The sequence below is a fragment of the Sorex araneus genome, chromosome 8 (genome assembly GCF_027595985.1).
Source record: "Sorex araneus isolate mSorAra2 chromosome 8, mSorAra2.pri, whole genome shotgun sequence".
In the NCBI taxonomy this organism is placed as follows: domain Eukaryota; kingdom Metazoa; phylum Chordata; class Mammalia; order Eulipotyphla; family Soricidae; genus Sorex; species Sorex araneus.
The window spans coordinates 29,995,330-30,021,045 of record NC_073309.1 but is presented as its reverse complement, the minus strand read 5'-3'; the positions used below and the strand labels follow the sequence as shown (position 1 = coordinate 30,021,045).

At 51.9% G+C, this 25,716-nt stretch overlaps 1 protein-coding gene across 10 annotated transcripts in view; it reads right to left on the bottom strand.

Annotated features, from left to right (window-relative positions):
- LOC129406787 (nuclear receptor coactivator 5-like) overlaps nucleotides 1-25,533 on the bottom strand; it is a 55,465-nt gene extending 29,932 nt beyond the window's left edge. For 3 of the 10 annotated variants that reach the window (XM_055145676.1, XM_055145680.1, XM_055145685.1), the window contains exons 1-3: nucleotides 25,381-25,529; nucleotides 11,426-11,563; nucleotides 660-726 (exon numbers count right to left, since the gene is read on the bottom strand). In XM_055145676.1, coding sequence (XP_055001651.1) covers nucleotides 660-718 — 59 coding nt within the window. In that variant the 5' untranslated portion in view covers nucleotides 719-726; nucleotides 11,426-11,563; nucleotides 25,381-25,529. Of the gene's footprint in view, nucleotides 1-659; nucleotides 727-11,425; nucleotides 11,564-15,182; nucleotides 15,714-25,380 lie in introns of those variants that run through there. The other 7 variants (XM_055145677.1, XM_055145681.1, XM_055145686.1 and 4 more) reach the window with 4 other exon arrangements.
- Between the last annotated feature and the right edge of the window lie 183 nt (nucleotides 25,534-25,716).

Sequence of the window (25,716 nt, the reverse complement as noted above, 5' to 3'; positions counted from 1 at the left end):
CTGCAGAAACGCAAGGGTCCAGGAGGAATGGTCCATCCACCGTTGGAAGCTTGACACAAGTATGTGTGGGGTGGGAGGAGACAGTTTAGAGACGGGACCCCTATGCTCAAAGGAGGTAAAGAGATCGACATGACCACCTTTCAGTAGCTGTGTTGCAAACCACAATGCCTAAAAGGAGAGAGAGAGAGAGAAAACGCAAGACAGAGGAAGAAGAAAAGTCTCTGCCATAGAGATAGACTGGTGTATGGGGGGAGTGGCAGGAGGGAACCTGGGGACACTGATGGTGGGAAATGTCCAAAGGTGAAGGGACGAGTGTTGAAACACTGTATGCTGAAACCCAATCACGAACCATTTTGTAAATATCTCATGGTGATTCGATTAAAAAAAATAATAATAATAAGGGGCTGGAGCAATAGCACAGCAGGTAGGGCGGTTTGCCTTGCACGTGGCCGACCTGGGTTCAAATCCCAGCATCCCATATGGTCCCCCGAGCACTGCCAGGAGTAATTCCTGAGTGCAGAGCCAGGAGTAACCCCTGTGCATCGCCGGGTGTGACCCAAAAAGCAAAAAAAAAACAAAAAACTGTCTAGTCCCTTGTTCCATCTCTTTAGAGCCCTGGGTGAGTGCGAGACACCGATTGAAAGAACTTTCCACTGTACCTTTTCGTTACCAGAGGTCTTCCATACTGCCCTCTGTGAAGCCTGGCCAACGACGACATCTTAAGTCCTAGGAAAACAAAGCGCAATTTTAAGGACTAAACTGGAAAAGCATTTCAATAGCATCAGTTGAGTCGCAGAGCCGTAGCAGTGAAGCTTTTTTCAAAACCCTGCTCCCACCCCCCAGTCTTCTCCCACGACACCAAGTTTTAAGCAAAGATAACAACGAATACCAGGCTGACCACAGCCTCAAGACAGCCTCCCGGCTCCACGCCTCAGCAAGGGGCCAGTGTGAGAAGGTGCTGTGAACTCGGGCCGGACGGCCCCGCCCCACAGCAAAGGGAACAGGAATGACCACGACAGTGAAGGTGCGCTGGTGAAAACCAGAGGTCGGGAGTAGCTCCAAAGGGGTGCAGTGCTGGGGCTGGAGCGATAGCACAGTGGGTAGGGCGTTTGCCTTGCACGCAGCTGACTCGGGTTCAATTCCCAGCATCCCATATGGTCCTCTGAGCACCGCCAGGAGTGGTTTCTCAGTGCAGAGCCAGGAGTAACCTCTGTGCATCGCCAGGTGTGACCCAAGAAGCAAAAAAATAAACAAATTAAAAAATAAATAAAATAAATTAAAAACAAAAAAACACAAAGGGGTGCAGCGCTGCCTAGCATGCACGAGATCCCAGTACCCCTCACCCCAGCTTTCACCAGGACGAGGAAGGCAGGAGAGGTTCCCGAGTACAGTGGGGGAGGCAAGCTCCCTCAAGGAAAAAAAGCAAAGCCCCCAGCCTACAATGGATTCTATTTCTATGATTTCTTTCTCATCCTCTAATCTCTGAGAAGAAACGGGGCAAAGCAAGCCACCACCAACGTGCTGTCCGGGGCTGGGGCTAGGGCTAGCGCCGGCAGGGAATTTTTTGTTTTGTTCTTCTGAATGAGCTGATTTTCCGCATTGGAGGATCGTGTCTTGCTCCAGATGCTTTTTTGGGAGCCACATTGGCAATTCTCAGGGCTTCTTCTTGGCTCTATTATCATTCTTGGCAGTGCTTGGGGGAGAGGGGGTAACGGGGGGGACCCCCCGACACACACCATGTGGGATGCCAAGGGTCAAATCCAGGTCGGCCACGGGCCATGGAAATGCCCTCCCAACTGACCATCTCTCAGGACCCAGAAATTTCACTGGTTTGTTTTGTTTTTGCTTTTCCTTTTTGGGTCACACCTGGCGATGCACAAGGGTTACTCCTGGCTCGTGCACTCAGGAAGTACCCTGACGGTGCTCAGGGGATCATATGGGATGCTGAGAATCGAACCCAAGTCGGCCTTGTGCAAGGCAAACGCCCTACCCACTGTGCTATTGCTCCAGCCCAATTTCACTTTTTAAAAGAGATGAGCTTCTAAGTTTTTCTCTCCTCCTTCCTTCCCTCCGTCCCTCCCACACCCTTGCTTCTAATACTCAACAGTAAAATGCAGAATAACACATTTAATAAAAAAAAAAAGGGGGGGGAAGAAACATCTAGTTAAGGAAGCTGTCCACTTTCAATCCATGTAATTTCACATACCATAAAACATACCTTACGGGCAGGGAAGCAGGCTCAAAGGGTTCAAGGTATGCACAGGGTCCCATTCCCCACACGGCCAGGGCTATAGCATAGCCCTGGTGCCCCCCCCAACTGCCGAAAAGGGCCCCCCAAATAAACAAAGAAACAACCACAGAGGTTTATGGCACGAGCTTTCGAGCATATTCACAAAACTACACAATCATCAACATTTACCTAATTCTAGAATAATCCTTCCTTGGGGCTTTCCTTTGCACTCAGAATCAAACCTCAACAGTGTCTGACCTCGCAGATGGTCCACCGTGCCTCAGGGTCACTCCTGGACAGGTCCTCTGCTCACAGCTACCCATGCCATCCTCTCAACGCCGTGTAAAGTCTCTCTCTCACCCCCAACCCCGGACCCTGGCACCTTCTAGCTCTGCGTGGTGTGTCTGAAGCAATCATATGCCACAGGTTCCTCTGGGTCTGTACACGTTCACTTGTTCTTGTTCTGTTTCCGAGGCCTCTCTACCCCGTGCAATTAATCAGCATTCCACTTTGATTTTTTTTTTTTTTGCTTTTTGGGTCACACCTGGTGATGCACAGGGGTTACTCCTGGCTTTGCACTCAGGAATTACCCCTGGCAGTGCTAGGGGACGATATGGGATGCTGGGATTCGAACCTGGGTCGGCCGCGTGCAAGGCAAACGCCCTACCCGCTGTGCTATCGCTCCAGCCCCTCAGCATTCCACTTTGGACACCACACTTCCTCGCAGAGTCACCACATGTTTAACCCATGCCCTGACCAGAGGGCATCTAGATTGTCCCCACTGGGTCGTGGATAATGATGCAACCAACACTTGTGTACACGCTGCGGCAAGCCCGTGCCTTCAGTGGTCCTGGGTCTCCGTGAGGTGGATCCCTGCCGGGAAACTGCATTGTCAACTTTCTGAGGAGCCGCCAGTCTCCTTCCCTCCGCTTCACGCTATTTTTCATTCCTACCAGCGGCGTTCGAGGGCTCCAGTTATCACCACACCCTTGCCACATTTACTGTCAGTTTTATCGTCTTTATAATCTTCATGACCACACCCCCCTCCTTGACTGCAAATGGTTTTGCCAAGTGGCTTTTTTTGTCGTGGGGCCATACCCAGGGGTCTAGGGGGCTACAAGTCTGTTCTGGGGGGTGGCTCCTGGCGATGCTTGGAAGACCAGGAATGGTACCCAGGCCCCCAGCATGCAAGGCGAGGACACGGCCTGCTGAGCTATATTCCCAGCCGTCTCAGGCTGCTTTTAGCATCGCGTTTCTCTAAAAACAAATGATGCCACAGAGGTGAGGGGGGACGGCAGGAGAGATAAGGGGGATGTACGCTGGTGGAGGGATGGGTGTTGGAACACTCTGTGACTGAAACTCAATCATGAAAGCTCTGTAAACCTCTCTCAAGGTGACATGGTGATTCAATTTGGGGAAAAAAAATGAATTAATTAAAAAAAAACCTAATGATGTTAACTAAGCATCCGCGTCTACTTTTATGCTGACGGGCCACATCTCAGTCTTCTCTGAAGTGTCCCTGCACACACCCGGGACGCGGCTTTTGAGGAAGGTGGGTGTGAGTCCCTTCCCGTGGTTGCTTGTGCTTGTCGAATGTCACATCCAAGACCCCAGTGACTCACAAAGGTCCCATCGCTCCACGTGTCTCTGCCTGCAGTGCCAGGGATGAAGCAACCACAGTGCCAGGTACGTACTCTGCAGCGGGGCCACGTTCCCTGCCCCCGCTCTACGCTTCTTTAGGTGAAGCTTTGCTCAGAGGGGCTGGAGAGACAGGACAGCAGTTAAGGCGCTTGCCCAGCGTGCAACGGAGCCCCGGTCCAGTACCCAGTTTTCCACACGGCCTCCCGAGCACCACCAGGAATGATCCCCGAGCACAGAGCCAGGAGTCAGCCCTGTGCACTGCTGGAAGGGGCTCAACGCTCGCCACACCCATACCTCTAGAGATATCTGTGGCGCTTGCCTTGCATATGGCCAACAGGGCTCGATCCCAAGCATGGCATACAGTCCCCCACGTAATGCCAGGAGTGACGCCTGAGCACAGAGAGAGGAAGCAAGCCCTGAGCACTGTCAGGTGAGACCCAGGCCACGCCTGATCAGGAAATACAGCCCAGCAGATAAGGCCACCTGCAAGCCAGCCTGAACTTGAACCCTGGCAACCCAGGGCCTCCCAAAGATCCCTGGGGGGGGGGGGGGCTAGCCCTGATGCTCCCGGCACCACATGGCCCGAGATGTTTAGCATCCTCTGAAACCAGCCCGACTGGCAGAGTATCACCAGGAGGGAGCCCTGGTCTCTCAGAGCACTGCTTGGGAGTCCTTCTCCCCCTGCAAAAAAAAAAAAAAAATCAGTAAGACAGCTCAAGGGCCGGAGAGCTTGCTGTGTGTCTCAGGGCCCCGAGCCTGATCCCAGCCACCACATAAACCCCCCAAGCACCACCGTGTCAGACCTCACTGCCAGGACAAGGATCACTTAGACTGGCTTCCTGGGTCCTCAAGCATCAAGAGGGTGGCCCCACCCCCCAGATAAACAGGGTATCCAGGGCCCAGAGCAACAGCACAACAGCACCAGGCCTCGGAGCAGCTCTGCAAGCAGCTGGTCAAGAGTTCAAATCCCAAGTGGCCCTGCAGAAACCGTCTCGGCAGTTTGGGCCTGGCCACCTGCAGTCCCCGGGGCCACGGGCAGCTACAGGCCACGCATCGCCACGGCCAGGCGTGCAAACACGCACTGCCCAGAGAGGGAAGCACGGCAGCTAGAGATGGGTGAGGCCCACCGGCAAGACGTGGACTGACCGTACAGCGGGTGGGGCATTTGCCTTGCACGGGAATCGGAACCAACCCGGGTTCGATTCCCAGCATCCCATATGGTCCCCCGAGCACCACCAGGAGTAATTCCTGAGTGCAGAGCCAGGAGGAACCCCTGAGCATCGCTGGATGTAAACCACCCCCACCACCAAAAAAAAGTAAGTCTGGTGAGCACCTGTGTGAGATCCAACAGCCACAAACACAACCGTATGCCTGGACTCTGAGAGTGTGAGACTGCAGCTGGTCACGAGAGTACCGCAATCAACACAGCTCAACAAGTGAGTGCGAGCATCACAGCCAGGCCTGTGTGCAGCCCTGCCCCACCCACCCCCGTCCCGTCTCCACCCCCATCAACATCAATGAAGGGGAGAAGGAGGGCGAGGGGCTGGAAATTCATCGTATCATTAGACCACACACATAACTCAGTTAGAAAAATCTACCAGACCATAGGGCTGGAGCGATGTAACAGCAGAGAGGTCACCTGCCTTGCACACTGCTGACCCAAGTTCAATCTCTGGCATCCGATATGGTCCCCTGAGCACTGCCAGGAGTGATTCCTGAGTGCAGAACCGGGAGTAACCCCTGAGCACTGCCAGGTGTGACCCCAAAACAAACCAAAGTAAAAAATAAAAGTACATCAGAGGCAGGAGCGATAATACAGCAAGTTGGGCATTTGCCTTGCACGTAGCCCGGGTTCAATCCCCAGCACCCCATATGGTCCCCCGGGCCGGCCAGGAGTGATCCCTGAGTGTAGTCAGGAGTAAGCCCTGAGCACAGCCAGGTGTAGCCCGAGGCCCTCCCTCCAAAAATAATAATAATAAAATAAAGATATATCAGACACTGATGCCAGAGCGATGCCTTGCACATGCCCCACCTCGGTTCGGTTTTTGGCACTCCGTATAGTTTCCTGAGTCACCCAGGAATGATCCCTGTGTGTAGAGCCAGGAGTAAGCTCAGCACCGCTGGGTGTGGCCCCAAAACAAACAAACAAACAAACAAAATCACCATTTTAGGGCTAGAGCAATAGTACAGCAGGGAGGGACCTTGCCTTGCATGTGGTTGACCCAGGCACCCTATAGGGTTCCCTGAGCCCCAGGAATGGTCCCTGAGTGTAGAACTAGAAGGAACCCAAGAATACTACCAGGTAGCGCCCCCAAAGACAGACACCTTTACCTGGAGAGAGAGCTCAGAAGGGCTGAGTGTATGCTCTGCACTGCAAAGAGGGGCTGTCACAAGGCGGGTGGGCGGGTTTCAGCCCCGGGACTGTGTAACCTCGCCCCCAGCACACTGCCTAGAGCTACCCCTGAGCATCCCTCGGTGTAACCCCAAAACCAAACCCAAAAGACATCATTAAAAAATTTTGGGGGGGGGCTGGAGCAATAGCACAACGGGTAGGGCGTTTGCCTTGCAAGCGGCCGACCCGGGTTCGATTCCCAGCACCCTATATGGTCCCCTGAGCACCGCCAGGGGTAATTCCTGAATGCAGAGCCAGGAGTGACCCCTGTGCATCGTCGGGTGTGACCCAAAAAGAAAAAAAAAAATTTTTTTTTAAATATTCTCAGTCAGAGGCCAGAGCGATAGTACAGCGGGTAGGGCTCTTTCTTGCCTTACATGTACAGGCTGACTGGGGTTCAACTCCCAGCACCTCCTAGGGCCCCCCATGAGCAGCACCAGGAGAGAGTCTTGCAAGCAGAGCCAGGACTAACCCTGAGCATCTCCGGTGTTCCCTCCCCAAGAACAAAAATCAATCAATGAACACAAAGTGAGGGTCAGGGAGACGGTTCAAAGGGCTGGAGAGCTCACTCCATGTTGATCCCTGGCACTGTGTGTTCCCCCAAAATATCACAGGGAAAACCCCTCAAGCAGGGGAGCCAGAAGCAGCTCTCAGAAGCCAGCAAGGGGGAAAGGGCAGGAGTCTGAACACGACTCTGGGGGAGCGCGCATGCACGGCCTGAGGTCCAATCTTGAGGACCACCTAAAAAAAAGGCAATAAATGTGGCCAGAAGACAGTTCCCAAGGCCGAGCACAGGCACTGGGTGCAGGAGGCCCGTGTCCATGCCCGGCACCACCTGGTCCTGTGAGCACTGCCAGATGTGCCCCCCCCCCCACAAATGAATGAATCCAGGTGAGCTCCATCTGCTTCATTTTGCTCAAAATATAATCAGAACATGCACAGAGGGAGGAGGCTCTGAAAACCTTTCTAAGTAGAATCAAAAATGTCTTAGTGGTCAACTTACAAACATGTATGATTCATTTTGGTTTGTCCACCATGAATACGGGTGTGGGGTCACTTCCCAATCAACCTCTAACACTGACCACCACCACCCCCACACCAAAAAAAAAAAAAGCCAACAGCTGACTGCTAGTTTCATTCAAATGACTCTTCAGATAGAGGGGAAAACTAGGTGAGGGGACTCCCAAACAGTGCTCGCATATCTATGGGGACCACTCCCCACTAGCACTGGGGAGGGGAGGGAAGGAGAGCCCCTGCACAAACCTTTTCCCCGGCCTCAAAGTGCTGTCTTGATCACCCCCAACTGCCCCTCCGGCACAGAGCTGGGCTAGAGAGCAAGAGGGTGATCAGAGACTGAGAGTCAAACGGAAGGAAATGATCACAGATGCAAAGTGGCAATAGGGAGGGTGGGTAATTAAGCTGGGTCATCTGAATCCAATCTCCGCTCCACACCTTCACCCTCAATGACCCAAGTAATGACCCAAAGATCCCTTACCGGCCAGAGCGATAAGCTCAGCCGACTGGACCACCTGCCTTGCACCACAAGTTCTCCTGAGCACTGTCCAGAGGGGTCCCAGCACCGAGCCCCGCTGGAGTCTGACCCAAAATCACATTTTTTAAAAATAAAGGAAATTCGGGGGCTGGAGCGATAGCACAGCGGGTAGGGCGTTTGCCTTGCACGCGGCCGACCCGGGTTCGATTCCCAGCATCCCATATGGTCCCCTGAGCACTGCCATGAGTAATTCCTGAGTGCAGAGCCAGGAGTAACCCCTGTGCATTGCCGGGTGTGACCCAAAAGGAAAAATAAATAAATAAAATAAAGGAAATCCATCAAGCGTTAAGTTCTATGATGACCCCGTCCGGGTTGGTAAAATCAAACAGGCAGGTCCTGTTTGCTCCAGGTCCTACTCTCCCGGGGTCACCCGGCGTGCCCCCGATGCATCCTTCTACACTCACGGGCAGAAGCCTGGTACCACCGCCGGGTGCCCGGAGACACGACGCAGGAAAGCGTGGGGGATGAGCAGGCTCACCTGCAAGGTACCGACCCGGGCGAGGGCGAAGGATGCTGGAGGGGCGCAGCCACCTGAGATGCAGGCCAGGCCTGGGGGAGGGAGAAAGTGGGGCGGCGGGGGCAGGCCCAGCCCGTGCCCCCCGGGGCCAGGCCATCACCCGGACCAGGTCATCAGCCCACTTCCCAGCCCGGGAAGACGAGGCCCCTCCCCCAGCAACCGCAATCCGGGGGGTCCTGGGCCCTGCCGCGGCCGCGCTGGGCTCCCAGCAAGCCCTGGGAAACGATCCTTAGCAGCACTGGCCTGCGGAGAGCGGGGACGGGGCGACCCTCACTTCCCCTGGCCGCCCCCTAGGGAAACATACCTGGTCCAGGTGGCCCCGCTCACCTCCCTCCAGCCGCCTCTGCGAGCCTGGCCAGCAAGTTCCCTCTCCCGGCTTCCTTCGGGGCCACGCCCCCCAGAGGCCCCGCCCACCGGGAGGCGGCGCCCACAGCGCCCCCCGCAGGCTGGGAGGCTCCGGCCGCCAGCACCCCCAGTCCCACCAGGTGATGCTCAAGGGTTATACTCCTAGCTCTGTACAAGTCCTGGCGGTGCTCGGTGCGGGGAAGCACATACGTGTGCGGGATGGAAGCCGGGTCAGGCGTGTGCAAGGCAAATGCCCTACCCCACTGTACTATGACTCTGGCCCCACCCCATTTACTTGATTTTTTTTTTTTTTGCTTTTTGGGTCACACCCGGCATTGCACAGGTGTCATTCCTGGCTCATGCACTCAGGAATTACCCCTGGCGGTGCTCAGGGGACCATATGGGATGCTGGGATTCGAACCCGGGTCAGCCGCGTGCAAGGCAAACACCCTACCCGCTGTGCTATCACTCCAGCCCCTATTTACTTGATTTTTGACACAGTCTTGGAGCAGCTATTTTCCCTCTGTATCGCCTGGTTCTGGAGGGATCTATGAATTCTTAGATGGCAGTCCAACTGCCAAACAGAAACGTCTTTACATACGGCAGAATTATTCAAAAAGAAAGAAAATTCGGGGCTGGAGCAATAGCACAGCCGGTAGGGCGTTTGCCTTGCACACGGCCAACCCAGGTTCGATTCTCAGCATCCTATATGGTCCCCTGAGCACCGCCAGGAGTAATTCCTGAGTGCAGAGCCAGGAGTAACCCCTGTACATCACCGGGTGTGACCCAAAAAGCAAAAAAAAAAAAAATTCTGAGACGTGTAACAATAAGGATGAATCTTGAGGACATGATGCCAAAAGAACTAAATCTCTGGGGCTGGAGCGATAGCACATTGGGTAGGGCGTTTGCCTTGCACGCGGCTGACCCCGCGGTTAGATTCCCAGCATCCCATATGGTCCCCTGAGCACCAGGGGTAATTCCTGAGTGCAAAGCCAGGAGTAACCCTTGTGCGTCGCTGGGTGTGACCCCCCCCCAAAAAAAAAAGAACTAAGTTTCAAAAAGACAAATTTTGGATGCTTAAGCAATTGTATAGTGGGTCAGGCTTTACTTGCCTTGCACATGACCGACCCAGGTTCAAACCCTGGCAACCCATATGGTCTCCCAAGCCAGAAGTAATCCCTTGAGCATTGTCGGGTGTGAGCCAAAAAGCAAAAAAATGAAATAAAAAGGTGGGGTGCCGGGGCCAGAGAGATAGTTCAATGGGTAGGGCACTTGCCTTATACATGGCTGACCTGGGTATGATCCCCAGCATCCCATATGGTCCTACAGGAGTAAATCCTGAGTGCAGAGCCAGGAGTAACCCTTGAGCAAAGAGGAGTGTGGCCCTGGAAACAAAAAACAACAAAAAAGACTGGGGCTCTGTTTCTATAAGGTCAGTATCATCATAATCACTGATACCCGGACCTGAGTAAGTAGGGGGTTTTGCCTTGCACGAAACCAACCGGAGTTCAATGCCTGGCATCCCATAGGATCGAATCCTAAGTGCAGGGCCAGGGCCAGAGCCAGGAATAACCCCTGAGCACTGCTGGGTGTGACCCAAAACCAAAACCAAAAAAAAGTCTGCAGATACCTGACAGCATTCATTCTCATTCTCTCCTTTCTTCTTTCTCCTCCTCCCAACCCTCCACCCCACCCATTTTCCCTCACCCCATGCCACACTCAAAAGACACTGTGAGGACATTGTGTACAGGCAGTAGTCGCCCATCAGAGCTCTCAGCAGGGGGGAAGTGTTAGAACCTCAAGTAGCACAAAGGTCAGCAGAGAAAGATCAGCCCCTTGTCCCTCCTCTTCCCTACTTTCTTCTGTAGAATCACAGTGAAAACAAGGGCAGAGAGCTTGCTCTGCCATGTGGCTGACCCGGGTTCGATTCCCAGCATCCCATAGGGCCCCCCCAAGCACCGCCAGGAGTGATTCCTGAAGGCAGAGCCAGAAGTAACCCCTGAACATTGCCAGGTATGGCCCCAAGACAACAACCACCACCAAAATGACTAGTGAGGGGCTGGAGCGATAGCACAGTGGGTAGGGCATTTGTCTTGCATGCGGCCGACCCGGGTTCAAATCCCAGCATCCCATATGGTCCCCTGAGCACGGCCAGGGGTAATTCCTGAGTGCAGAGCCAGGAGTAGCCCCTGTGCATCGCCAGGTGTGACCCAAAAAAAAAAAAATGACTAGTGAAAACAACAACAAAAAGTGATGAGAAGGGGCCCGAGAGATAGTGCAGGGGTTAAGGCACTAGCCTTCCATGCAGCCGACCCAGGTTCAAATCCCCAGAACCCCGTATGATTCCCCAGAGGGATCCCTGAGCACAGCCAGAAGTAAGGCTTGAACACCACTGGGTACAGCCTCCGAGCAAGCAAAAATGTGAGAGAAAAGATAGTAATAACACAGGAATGTGCTAATACCAGTATTCACCATCAGCTCCTCATCAGGGTTTCCTGCACACGAGTGCTCAACAAAAATTCAAGCAGAGGGGCTGGAGCGTTAGCACAGTGGGTAGGGCATTTGCCTTGCAGAACACGGCCGACCCGGGTTCGATTCCCAGCATCCCATATGGTTCCCCCAAGCACCGCCACAAGTAAGTCCTGCGTAACCTCTGTGCATCACCGGGTGTGACCCCCCCCCCAAAAAAAAAATATATATATATATTTTTTTTTTTTGAGCAGAGTCCCGCCTCCTAAGGCGTCATACCTGAGCGTCAGGGTGACCAGCCCCAGAGGAGACAGACAGGGCAGCTTCCTGGTAGAGAATCCCAGGTGGTCTGTGGGTGTGGAAGGGGGTGTCTCAGCTCGATCCCGGGAAGCCTCCAGAATTCCTGAATGTCAGCTCCTGAAGAGAGAGCCAGGGAGCCCGCTGAGCATGCACGCCCCCGGCCTGGCACCTGCCGTGGCCCGTTGGTCCCACTGCTCAGAGGCTCTGCCAGGCCCTGGGCCCGTCACTGGGGAGCTCACCGTCACATCCTCCCGTCCCACCGTGCTCCCTGCTGGCGCGGTGTTATGGGTAAGCTCGGGTGGCGTGGCAGGCATGGCACAAGAGAACCAGGACTCGGGGGTCGGGACAAGCGGTCCCCTGCACAGGCTGGGAAGGCAGTGCTGACCGCTGAGCTGACTGCGGCTCGAGGTGCCGTCCGATCGGCCCCGCAGGCTAGTTCAGCGTATCTGACCTTCAAGAACGAAAGGCCTTTCCCACCCCACCCGGATGGACGGTGCTTGGGGGAGCGTCGCCCTCGCGCCCGTGGGTCAGGGGCGGCAGATGAGCACTTTCCCCGGAGGATACCGGAGGTGGGGCTTGCAGTCACAATGGGATTCCACGGCGACACAGCCAGTCCTCTGAGAACCTGAACGAAGCCACTGTGACCCCAGTGTTCCAGAAGCTGCCTCTCTCCCCCAGACCCACCCCCACAGTGGGGACTGTCCTCCCTGGTCCAGTCCTGGCCCACATGGCCCCCATCAACTCCTGGTGATGTGCCGGGACTTGCCCGTCCCCATTGCACTGGTCTCCTTTGCGGGATGCGGTGCTACTGGTCCCACAGGCCTTGCTGCACTTGGGAGTGTCCCCTCCCCAAAAGCCAGAGCCGCGGACAGGGGCTTGCAGAGGGGCAGAATAAGGCCTGCCGCCACTGTGGCTGTCAGAGGGCCCACAGGACGCCAGGTCTGGTTTTGTCCAGAAATTCCAGACAGACTGCGGAGGGAAAGACCCCCCACCCCCTGGTAGCTATCCTCACCCTGGTCCCCACAGCAAGTGGACAGGGCCCCAGAGGATCCCCCCAAGTTGATCTGCCCACTGTCACTGAGGCAGAGCCTGTCCAGTGCCCTGCAGGACCCACGGGACCCTGGTCTCTTCTGCACTGATAGTTCTTTTTATAAATTAACAAAAAGGGGGGGAGGGGGCACCCGGTGATGCTCAGAGGTTATTCCTGGCTCTGTACTCAGGGATCACTCCTGGTGGGGCTGGGGAGACCATAAGGGATGCCGGGGATCAAACCCTGGTCAGCCAGGTGCAAGGCAAGCACCTTACCCGCTGAACTCTGCAGATCCTGTCCCTGATAGACTGCCAGACAGTTTGGTCTCCGTAGCGGGGCACCAGAGCTCCAGGCAAAACCATCTTCTAGGGTCTGGAGTGATAGCACAGCGGGTAGGGTGTTTGCCTTGCACGTGGCCGACCCGGGTTCAAATCCCAGCATCCCATATGGTTCCCCCGAGCACCGCCAGGGGTGATTCCTGAGTGCATGAGCCAGGAGTGACCCCTATGCATTGCTGGGTGTGACCCAAAAAGCAAAAAAAAAAGAAAAACCATCTTCTAAACATACTGAGCTCAGCAAGGTGCCCCCCAGCCCCCCCATGGAGCACAGATCCACCTGCACGAGAGGTGTCCAGTCCAAACCCGCCCTCAGAGCAGCTCACCAACGGGCACTGGAGATGTGGCCTGGTCTGAGAGCCAGTCAGCACTGCCAGCCGCCTGGGAGAAGCCCAGAACAGGGGGCATTTGGGAAGCTGGCTCCGGGCTTTACCAGGAGACTGGAGTATGGCAGAAGGAGGTAACTCGGGAATAGCCAGATGGAAGAGATGCCGCCTCACCACTGTCCCAAAACCTTCGACTTGCCCACCCACAGTAAGCCATGAGGCTAAGTTTGGGATGAAAAGCTGCTAAGTTTTTTAAAAGTACCTCAAGCCACGGAGGTGACTCCACGTTGGAGCACATGCCTGGTTTGAAGCCCAGCATCATGAAAATAAAATAGTATGTGACAAGACGTAGCACCAAAAGTCAGATAAATGGGTGTCTAAGTGTTGCGAGGTGATCACATACGACACTCAAGGCCAAAAAGATAATACAAGATAATACAAGAGTTAAGGCACTTGCCTTGCATGTGGCCAGACCCCACTCTGCTCCCTCAAGCACCACCAAACACGATCTGAAAACAAAGCGCTGATAGTAGCCCCCAAGCACCTTGTGGGAGGGGGTGACTCCCCCCTAGAAGGAGAAGAGTTGAAATAAAATAAAGGGGTAAACTTATCACCATAAGCAGAAGAAACGCCTGCCTAACTATACCGAGGGACATGCACAAGCAATGTCCGTCAGCAGCTCCGCAGGCAGGACGCTTGCCTGGCACTCTGCCGACCCGAATCAATTCCCAGCACCACATGTGGTCCCCCAAGTCCTGCCCCCCAAAGTACCATTCATAACAGAAGAAGAAGGAAAGAGGAACTGAGCTTAGAACATCTATCAGCGAGAGGGACAGTACCATTAGCAGTGCTTGCCTGGCATGTGGCTGACCTGGGTTCTATCCCCCACATCCCATAGGGTCCCCTGAGCTGCTGCATCAGGAGGGACCCCTGAGCACAGAGCTAGCAGTAAGCCAGTAAGCCCCGAGCACCACCAGGTGAGTCTCAAAAACAAGAACAAAAAAGGAAATATCTATCAGCAACAAAATGCATGAGTAACAGTATCTTGCAGTGGATTACTACAAGAAGGGAAATCCAAGCAACACAAATGAAATCCATCAACACAAATGAATCCTAAGAGTTAGTACCAATGGACAAGCAAAATGACTCAGAAGTATTATGAACATGCCACTATTTGGTGAACCATACAAACAAGTACTCCCAATAATACACTGCTTAGAAATACATGTCCATGGGGCTGAAGTACAGTGGGCAGGGCGCTTGCCTGGCCTGAGGGCCACAGGGGTTTGATCCCCAGCACCCAATATGGTCTCTGAGCCCTGCCAGGAGTGCTCCCTGAAGCCCTGAGCACTGTTCAGTGTGGGGAAGAAAGAAGAGAGGGGAGGAGAGAAGAGGGAAGGAGTTTCAGAGGGGAAGAGAGGAGGGGAAAGGAAGTAAAGGGGAGAGGAGAGGAGAGAAGAGGAGAAGAGAGGAGAGAAGAAAAAGAGAAAAGAGAACAGAAAAGAGAAGAAAAAAAGAAAGTGAAAATGAAAAAAAAAAAAAAAACAAGGGCCAAGGCGATAGTACAACGGGGACGGCGTTTGTTTGCCTTGCACGCGGCTGACCCGGGTTGGATTCCGGCATCCCATAGGGTCCCCCACACCGCCAGGAGTGCTTCCTGGGTGCAGAGCCTGGAGTAAGCCCAGAGCATCAACGGGTGTGACCCAAACAGAAAAAGAGAGAAAAAAAAAAAAAGTAAAAGGAAAGGGAAAATAAAACGACCTGCCTGTGCAACAAAAGTACAAACTGCCGCCTGGGGCACAGAAACCTGAGCGAAGCCGGGGCAGTCGGAGCCGCTCACCCACTTCAGTGCGTGGGTCAGCGGTGCGGGGAGGAGCGGGAGACGCGGTGGACACGCGGAGCAGCGCGCTAGCCCCCCGCCCCCCGCAGGCGGCACACCCGGGCGGGGAGGCTCGGGCGGGCACGCACGCGCGCGCGCACGCCCCACCCGGCTCCGCGCGCACCGGGGATGCTGCCGGCGCGCGCGGGAAGCTCAGGTGCCTTACCTGGGAGCACGCGGGCGGGACGGAGGGGCCGGGGCCCAGCCCCGGGAAGAGAGACAAAGGCGGCGCGCGGGGCTCCGCCTCTGAGGACTCCCCAGAAGTGGCGCCGGAAGGAAGCCGGACCCCGGTCCCTGGAAGCCCCGGCGCGGGGCCCTGGGCTGCTGCCCCAGCCCCACCTCCACTCCGGGGCAGCATGAAAAGGAGGCGTGTTATGTTAAATTAAAAAACAACAAACAAACAAAAACCGCACGGCGCGCCCTGGCCGCCTCCCGAGGGACCAGGCACCCGGGGAGGGGCGCCCACTTGGGTTGCATTCTTGCATTCTTTGTCGTCCTTGGTTTGCTTTTTCTTTTTGGAAAGCTTTCAATATTTTCGATTGTGTTAAAAGTTAAATCCGGAAATCCCGTCCCCTGGCCGCGAGTCTGCGGACCATTCAGTGGCACGCAGCAAATACAATGTTGCCATTGACCCCCGAGCTTTGTCAGCCCGCTCAGGGGCACTTCAAGGGGCTGGTGTTTTCCTGGCTCGGTGCAGGGCACTGTTCCGGCCAGACAGACGGAAATGCACGTGAACAAATAGTTCCCCGGGGCGCTCCTGCCCGCAGCGTCCCCATCCGGGGCCCTGCCCTGTCCCTATGCAGCAGGACGCTCAAGGTTCCGTGGTGGTGGCGGCGGCACATGGAAGGGTCTCGCGGCAGCCCACTCCAGCCCGTTGGGAAGACCGCCTGTTCCTTTAATTTTATTTCATGGGGGGGACCATAGGAGAAGCCAGGGATAGAACCCGGGTCAAACTGTGTGCAAGGGACACGCCCTACCCGTTGAATTATCGCTCAGAGCCCCGAAGCCTGTTCCTTTTAAAGCGCAGAAACGGAAGGCACGGAGTCAAAAAGTCAGACGGAGGGAGGGGCGAGGACGCCAAGGCCTCTCGTAGGCAGAAAGCAAAGAGGGTGGGTGAGCAAGGCCAGCGAGCGTCCGGAGCACAGGTCCAGGCCGAGCACCAGGCCGAGCACCAGCCCAGCGACCCAATCCAAGGGAGCCCCAGGGGAGGGGGGAGCGGAGAGCAATTGCCCAGGTGTGTGTGACCAAGGTAAGCCGGACCCCCTGCTAGGTCAGACACTTCCGGCAGATCCCGAACACAAAGTGCACCCCGGGAGGTTTGATACAGGAAGGGCAGGACCCCCCCCCCAGATCCCGCTGAGTCTAGACAAAGCAAGAAGGAGGTGTGGGGGAGGAGACAATTAAGACTGATGAATGGCCCCTTCCAGGCAACGCCCTGGACAGTGGGGAAGGGAAGGAGATTTGGGGTCCACTTTGAAAGTCAAGTGAGCAAAACTGATGCGATGGGGGGTGGGGGCCCAGGAGTGGAGTTAAGAAAGTCCCCTCTTCTCCTTGAGCATGCCCCACCCAGGTTCAACCTCCAGCATCCCATTTGGTCCCCCCTGAACCTCCCCCAGTTGCAAGGCCTAAGTGCAAAGCCAGGAGTATCCCCAGAGCATCACTGGGTGTGGCCCAAAAACAAAAAGCCAAACAAATTGAGAACTGAGCATAGCAGGGTATGACCGAATGAAATGAAAAAAAAGGAAAGAAAAGAAAGAAAAAAAGGGGGAAAAAAGTTGTTTGTCTTGGACATTGGCATTTAAAAATAAGGTATGGATGATGTTTTGGTTTTTTTTTTTTTTGAAAGTAAGGGTTCTGATGAAAGTGCGATTCTAGGGGCTGGAGTGATAGCACAGCGGGTAGGGCGTTTGCCTTGCACGTGGCGGATCCGGGTTCAAATCCCAGCATCCCATATGGTCCCCTGAGCACCGCCAGGGATGATTCCTGTGCATTGCTAGGTGTGACCCAAAAAGCAAAAAAAGAGAAAAAGTGTGATTCTACTGTCAGGTTAAGGCAAAGGATTACCTTAACCAGGATTGAACCTGACCCCACACCCTCCTGCCCTCTGAACTACTTTTTCATGCTGGCCTGCTGGCTTTCACTGGAAATATTTCAAAGGTGTGTTGTAATACTAGCAAAGATGCATTTAAATGACCCATTTTCCTAGTTGTCTAAGGGAAGGATCAGGAAAATTTTGTTTTTATTTTGACATCTTTTAGTAAAGGCTTATCCATCAATTGTTGTTTGTTTTGCTTTTTGGGGTCACACCCGGTGATGCACAGGGGTTACTCCTGGCTCTGCACTCAGGAATCACTCCTGGTGGTGCTCAGGGGGACCATATGGGATGCTGGGTATCGAACCTGGGTCGGCCGCATGCAAGGCAAATGCCCTACCTGCTGTGCTATCTATCATTCCGGACCCTCATCAATTGTTTTTGTGTTACACCTAGTGATGTCAGGGGCTACTCCTGACAGTATTCAGGCCAGCTCCCCCCTCCCTACCTCATTATGGGATGCCAGGGATCAAACTCAGGTCGGTCTCATGCTAGGTAAATGCCCTACCTGCTGCACTAGACCCTAGCTCACCAATTTTCTAGAAAGACAGGAGGTGAGAGGGTTAGAACCAAGAAAATCTTTTGTCTGGGGCCAGAGGAAGAATTCAAGGAGTTGAGGCACATACTTTGCATGTAGAAGGCCCAGGTTGGATTATTAAACTGGGAGTAGCCCTCAAAATGCTCCAGAGTGTGGCCTCAAACCTCACCCCACACCACCCCCCAAAAAAATCTTTTTGCAGGGGCTGGAGCGATAGCGCAGCGGGTAGGGCATTTGCCTTGCATGTGGCCGACCCGGGTTCGATTCCCAGCATCCCATATGGTCCCCCCGAGCACCGCCAGGAGTAATTCCTGAGTGCATGAGCCAGGAATAACCCCATGTGCATCGCTGGGTGTGACCCAAAAAAAAAAAAATCTTTTTGCAAAAGAGGAAATTTCCACAGAATTGAGGAGGATCTATTTTATTGACCCGACAATAAACTTTTTGTTTGGTTAGGGGAACACTCCCAGCAGAGCTCAGAGTCTATTTCTGGCTATGTGTTCAGGCGGTCACTCGCCAACTCCTTGGGGATCGAACCCAGGATCCAGTTCCCACAAGCAGGGAGCAAAGGGGTCCGATTGGTATGGATTTTTTTTTTTTAACTGAATCACCGTGAGGCAGGCCATTACAAAGCTGTTCATGACTGGGTTCCAGTCATGCAGTGTTCCAACACCTCTAAGGATCGCTGACAATACTTGTTACTCTGTTTCTGTATGATTCCAACCATCCCAGTAGAAGTGACAGCATATTTGTGGGTTGTTTGGTTTCTGACATATCTGTGGGATTTTTTTTTTTTTGGTCTCTTTGGTTTGGGGACCACCCCCTGCAGCACACAAGGCTGATCCTTGGCTCTGCACAGGGATCGTTCCTAGTGGAACTCAAGGGACCACGTGAGACACCGAGGACCAAACCTGCATGGCCAGCGCCCTACGCACTGTACTGTCACTCTGAGCGCCCATAATTTGTGGTTTGGACTTGCATTTCCCAGAGGCTACAGGGAGAGAGCCCAGTTGTGCCCGCTTGGTCATCTGTTTCTCTCTACTGGATATCCATCCAATTGCTTTGGCCACTTTTTTTATTTTATTTTTATTTTATTTTTTACTTTTTTGGGCCACACCTGGCAATGCTCAGGGGTTATTCCTGGCTCTGCACTCAGGAATCACTCCTGGCGGTGCTTAGGGGACCCTGTGGGATGCTGGGAATTTAACCCGGGTCAGCCGTGTGCAAGGCAAACGCCCTACCCGCTGTGCTATCGCTCCAGCCCCCACTCTTAAATTTTTTTACTTTATTGGTCACCCTTAGCAGTGCTTGGGAGCTACTCTCAATGCAATGCTCTGGGGTTGCTCCTACCGGTGTTGGAAGGACCACATGGCACTTGTGATCGAATTTGAAGCCCCAGCCTTTAAGCTATCCCTCTGGCCCTCTTTGTCAACCTTTTATGGGGGGCGGGGTATATAGGCCATACCTGGCAGTGCTCATGAGCTGCCCGAGGCTAGAGATTCAGTACAGCAGCTGGTAGGACGCTTGCCTTTCACCCTGCTGACCCAGGATCTATCCCCAGCATCCAATATCCGCTGCAGCCTTGCAAGAGGGATCCCTGAGCACAGGGCCAGGAGTAAGTCCTAAGCACTACCAGGTGTGTCCCCAAAACCAAACCAAGGGCTAGAGCAATAGTACAGTGGGTAGGGCAGTTGCCATGTACATGGTTGACCTGGTTTCCACCCCTGAGCACTTGCCTGGAGTGATTCCTGAGTGCTGAGCCAGAAGTAACTGCTGAGCATTGCCAGGTATGGCCCCCAAATAAAAATAAACAAAAGCAAACCCAAAACATAACAAAGAACACAAGGGTTATTCCTAACTTCCTGACTATAACTGAGGGTTTCTCCTGCTGGTGCTCTGGGGATCATTTGGGTTTTTTATATATATATATATATATATATATATATATTAAACTTTTTTATAAGTTCACAATAATTACATTCAACATTCCAACACCAGTCCACCACCATTGCACCTTACCAACACCATTATTTTGAAATTTACATTCAAATTTATATTCAATAATGAAATTTACATTCAATAATTACATTCAAAATTCCAACACCAATCCACCACCATTGCACCTTACCAACACCATTATTTTGAAATTTACCACCACCACCCAAGCCTGCCCCAAAGGCAGATCCTCAATACTTTATTTTGTATTGTTAATAGTAATCTGCTAAAAATAATCCAAAGGGGGCTGGAGTGATAACACAGCAGGTAGGGCGTTTGCCTTGCACGAGGTCCACCCAGCACCCCATATGGTCCCCTGAGTACCGCCAGGAGTAATTCCTGAGTGCAGAGCCAGGAGTCAGCCCTGTGCATCGTTGGGTGTGACCCAAAAAGCAAAAAAAATTAAAATAATAAAAAAAAGATCCAAAAAGGTTTCCTTAGAGAAAAGTGTACGAAGATTGTTGTATCTCACTTTGGAGCCATTAAGCCCTTTTATAAGAGATTACTAACATGTTAGTACAGGTTGAGCCTGTGTGTTTATATATATATATATATATATATATATATTTTACTTTTTTGATCCAGATTAGTTGCCTTCTACTTTACATCTGGGATTATTTGATCAAGCCCAGGATTCCATAGTCAAAAATATACACTTGACCTTTGAGCTTTCTCTCTGGCTCTTTTATTTTTTTATTTAGTTTTTTTGGGAATGGGTGTTTGGTCTACAATCAGTGGTGCTCAGGGCTTACTCCTGGCTCTGTGCTCCAGAATCACTCCTGGTGGTTCTTCGGGGACCATATGTGGTGACAGGGATAGAACCGGGTCAGCTGCATGCAAGACAAATATCCTACCTATTGTACTATCTCTACAGCTCTGGGCTTTGTGTTTTGAGTTTTTGTGTTGTGTTTGTTGGTTTGGTTTGGTTTTGGGCTACACGTAGCAAGTACTCAAGAATCACTACAGGAGGTGCCTGGGGGACAATATGTGGTTCATGGGACCAGGGATGAAACCCAGGTTGGCCTCATACGAGGCAAGTGCCCTACCTGCAGCACTATTTCTCTGAGCTAAGTTCTTTCATTTCGTAGCTTTTTTTTTTTTTTTGGCTTTTTGGATCACATCCAGTGATGCACAGGGCTGACTCCTGGCTCTGCACTCAGCAATCACTCCTGGCAGTGCTCGAGGGACCACATGGGATGCTGGGAATCGAACCCGGGTCGGCCGTGTATAAGGCAAACGCCCTCCCCGCTGTATTATTGCTCCAGTCCCTCATTTCGTAGCATTGATTAATACTTCCTTTCTGTAAAATTCTGCTAAATAGAAATACATTTTGTTTACTCATTCATTAGGCGACAGACTCTTGTGTTTCTTCCACTCTGGCTTTTAGAATAATGATGCTATGTACATTTGAGTATCAGATCTTGATGAACATATGTTTCAGTTCTCTTGGGTATATACCTAAGAAATACAGGCACATAGGAGGAATTTCTGGCTCATATACTAACTGAATATTTACCTTTTTGAGGACCTGCCAACTGTCTTCCAAAGTGGCCACATTCTTGTTTTACATTCTCACTAATAATGTACAAGTACTCCAGTTTCTCTACAAATCATGCGGTCTGTTCTTTGTTCTATTGATGGTACCTTCTATTAATTTTATTTTGCTTTGTTTTTGTTTGGGGACCACACCCACTGGTGCTCAGGGCTTTGTCCTGGTTGTGCTCAGAGATAACTCTCTCGGCAGAGAGAGGGGGACCATACTGGTATTTGAACCCATGTCAGTTGTGTACAAGGCAAACATTCTGCGCACTCTACTCTCTCCAGTCCCATAATTTTTTGATGCTAACCCAATTTTGCTTTACTGAGATAAATTATATCGCATGTTGTATAATCCTTTTTATATATTGCTAGATTCAATTTCCTAACATTTTGATGATTTTTCCATTTATATCATAGACTAATCTTCTCTGTATTGTTCCAATTTTAGTATATGTGCTGCCGAAGTGAGCACAATGGGCAGGGTGCTTACCTTGCACGAAGCTGACCCGGGTTCGATTTCTCTGCCCGTCTCGGAGAGCCCGGCAAGCTACCAAGAGTATCCCACCCGGACGGCAGAGCCTGGCAAGCTACCCGTGGTGTATTCGATATGCCAAAAACAGTAACAACAAGTCTCACAATGGAGACATTACTGGTGCCCACTCAACAAATCGATGAGCAACGGGATGCCAGTGATACATATTCAGAGACGCTGTTAAGTTGGTGGAAGGGAGTTTGGGTCATACCTGGAAGTACTCAGGGGATACTCAGGGCTTTGTGCTCAGGAACTATACATGTAGTGGTGAAACAGAACCAGGATCAGTCACATGAATGATGAGGATTTCAATCCTGTGCTTTCTCTCCCGCCAGTGTTTTTTTTGGGGGGTGTGTCTGTGTGTGTCTGTTTTGGCAGAGGGCTGACCCAGCAGTGCTCAGAGCTTACTCCTTGCTCTTAGCTCAGGACTCACCCCTGGTGAACTTAGGAAACCATATGGAGTGCCAGGGATCGAACCCAGGTACAGGGCAAATGCCCTGCCCACTGTATTATCGCTCTAGCCCCGTCTCATCATTTTTGCTTTGCTTGTGCCATGAGACAAAAAATAGATAAATATAGATTGAGAAGTATTATAAATAGAAAGGAAGGGAGATCAGAGAAATCAAAATGGCTAGAGGGATGGGGGCCAATCAATTCATTGACTCATCTGTCAACTCATCTTTGAAATAGGTTTGATGACAACCTTTGGCTCAGCTGTTGCCATTGGAGAAAAGGAGAAATAAAGCCCAGGATTATACATAAGAGGTCGAGAGCTTCAGTAACAGATGAGCTAGGGGGCCACAGAGATAGCTCAATGGGCCAGGCACAAGTTTTGCATGCAAGAAATACAGGTTTATCCTGCGAGAGCATGGTCCCTTGAATACGTGCCAGGAGAAAAAGCCTGAGTAGTCCCCAATACCGCCAGGTGTAAGCCCCAAACCAGATAAACTTTATTTTATTTATGGTTTTGGCTTTTGGCATCACACCCAGTGATGCTCAGTAGTTACTCCTGGCTCTGCACACAGGAATCACTCCTGGCGGTGCTCAGAGGACCATATGGGATGCTGGGGATTGAACCTGGATCAGCTGCATGCAAGGCAAGCACCCTACCCGCGTACTATCGCTCCAGCTCCTAAACAGATAAACTTTAGCTTGTCTGTAAGATCTTACTGATCTTCATCTTTCACTACCCTCCCCTCCCCCCCCCCCCCCCCCCCCCCCCCCCGCTCACCAGACAAAGAGAGTAAGAAAGAGTCTCTTACAGATCTCGGCTCTGGTTCCTATACCATAGCCCAGAACATGTAGGCTACACTTTGATACTTTCCATGAGTCAAGACCCATCAATTGCTGGAGCAATAGCACAGCCGGTAGAGCATTTATTTGCCTTGCATGCGGCCGACACGGGTTCGATTCCGAGCATCCCATATGGGCCCCTGAGCACCGCCAGAGGTAATTCCTGAGTGCAGAGCCAGGAGGAACCCCTGTGCATCGCCAAGTGTGACTCAACAAGAACAACAACAACAAAAGACCCATCAACAAGATGGTTTTATAAATCTTGTCTTGTTTGGGGTGTCACACCTGCAGTGCCAGGGATAAGGAACACTGTGTGGTACTAGAATTGAACTCAGTCTCGTCATGCAAAGCATGCACTCAGCACTGGCTGAATCCATCTCTCTGGCTGTGATGTTTCTAAAAATCTGTTCCCTTTGGCATTGTCATCAGCACAGGTTCCAGGTGTCTGAACGGTGTTTGCCTTGCACACGACCAACCCAGTTTCGATCCCCAGCATCCCACAGGGTCCCCCGGAGCTTGCGAGGAGGGAAGGGACTCAGAGACCCTATTTCTCCTCACGCACTAACCACAAACTTCCACAATCCATACTTGGAGATACCAAAGGCAGTCCAGGAAAGAGCACCCTTTCAGAGAAAGGCATGTTCGACATTCACTGGTGAAAATGAACAGTGGAGAAGAAGAACCCCAGGAGGTGGTCTGTAGTCTTCCCTCTGTTGTCCTAAGCTCTTGCTAGAAATGTGCACACCCCATCAGGCACACAAAAGCTCGGCAGTTAACAGAACTGTCTCCTTTGAAGGCAAGTTAGCAAAACTCCCACTTATCACAATGCTTTGCAACGTCCTATTCATCAGTCTTTCTCACTCCTCACCTCCCCAGGATCTGGCCCAGGAGAGCCTGTCATGTAACAGATGTTCAATAACCATTCTCTCAGCTCTGCTGGGTACCAAAGGGAAAAGTGATGAATAAGATTTGGAGATGGAGAAATGCAACATTGAACAAGAAGTCAAAAGGGAGAGTTTGACTTATGGATTAAACCCAAGCTAGGATAATAATTGCAAAAACTAGGCAACTACTCACTCTCCTCCTTCAAGGCCTATTAAGACCTAGCTGGGTAAGTTTCAGACTTTTTTAACTGGAATATGCTTTGCCTTGGAATCAGAGCATAGCCTACACACAGACACAGATACTGATACTCTCTCTCTCTCTCTCTCTCTCTCTCTCTCTCTCTCTCTCACACACACACACACACACACACACACACACACACACATTAGCCTCAAGGGGGGATGGGGGTGGTGAAAATCATGAAACTTCATTTTCACTGATTTTTAAAAAATTGTTTATTTTAGTTATTAAAAAATAATAGTTATAACTCATTCAATGAGCTTGGCAGCTCTCATTGGTTTTAACTTAGAGTTCAAAATATATAGTCTCAGAGAGAAAAAAAACTATGAAAGCAAAAGGTATGGTCCAATTTTCTGGCTGGGATGTGCTAGTATACTTCTTATACCGCCATACAAACAAAATTTACCAAGGTAGAAAAAGGGATTGGTCTAGTGTAAGGGTCCCTAAACTGTGAAGTGTTGACGTAAAGTAACCAGGACCAGAGCAATAGTACAGCAGGTATAGCGTTTGCCTTGCACATGTGGGTTTGATCCTGACACCCCACATGGTCCCTGAGCACAGCAGGAGTGATGCCTGAGTCCAGAGCCAAGAGCAAGCCCTAAGCAAAAGGGGGGGAGGTAAAGTAATCAACAAAAACGAAGGAATGACGAGAGGGGGTTAAATTAATTCATCAAGACTGATGACTGAATAAGATACACAAAATACCAATACTCCATACTGCTTTGGAACTTCCTTAGCCTCATCTTTGCTTGAGAAGTTTCTTCTGATGTCGCCTGAGCTTCTCATTTGAATTGAAAGCCCATAACGCGCCACCATGCCCAGCACTTCTTCTGATTAGCCCTTGTATATAGAAAACTTACTTGCTTGTGTATCACTTGTTGTAACCCTTCCACTGGGAGGAATAATCTGTCTCCTTTGACCTTATCTCTAAGAAAGCACTTAGCAGATCACGCACGAAAGAGCTGCTGAATAGGTGAAGGAACCCAGGAGATAAACAAGTAAACATTAAAATCCAAAATAAATGTAGTCGATGCCTTACAATTTTTTTTCCTGGTAGAAAAATAAGAAGTTCTAGGTATCGGGGCTTATACTTTGCTTCCTTTAGGATCTGGATGAGTTGGGTGACGGAGAAAACAAGTAAATAAAAAAAGAAAAAGACATACATACTTGCGGGGTTAGCTATCTAGGAAAGAGATCCCTTCCTTTCGAGAAATGCATCCCGTTTGAGTTCTGCTCCGTTCTGCACATACCTTATCTCCCCTCGCATCCTACCAGGAGGGCCGGCTCGACGATCTCCGAGTCTCCCGTTTGCATTCCGGTAGTTGGCCTCTCAATCAATAAGAAAACTCCCCAAGACGGAACCAGCCGGAAACCAGCAAAGGAGACACGAACGTGCTGGGCGGGGAAAAGGGGGGTTTGTGGTTGCAGTTCCTCCCCGGGTCGAGCGGCGGCGCCAACTTTCCGCCAGAGCCCGGCCGCCGGCAATTCTTGGCCCCTCCGGCTGACCGTCCGACGCCGAGCCCCGCGGCCAGGGCCGGGGGATCAGCCAATAGGAAACGCCCTTAGTTGTGTGGTCACCCCGAGTC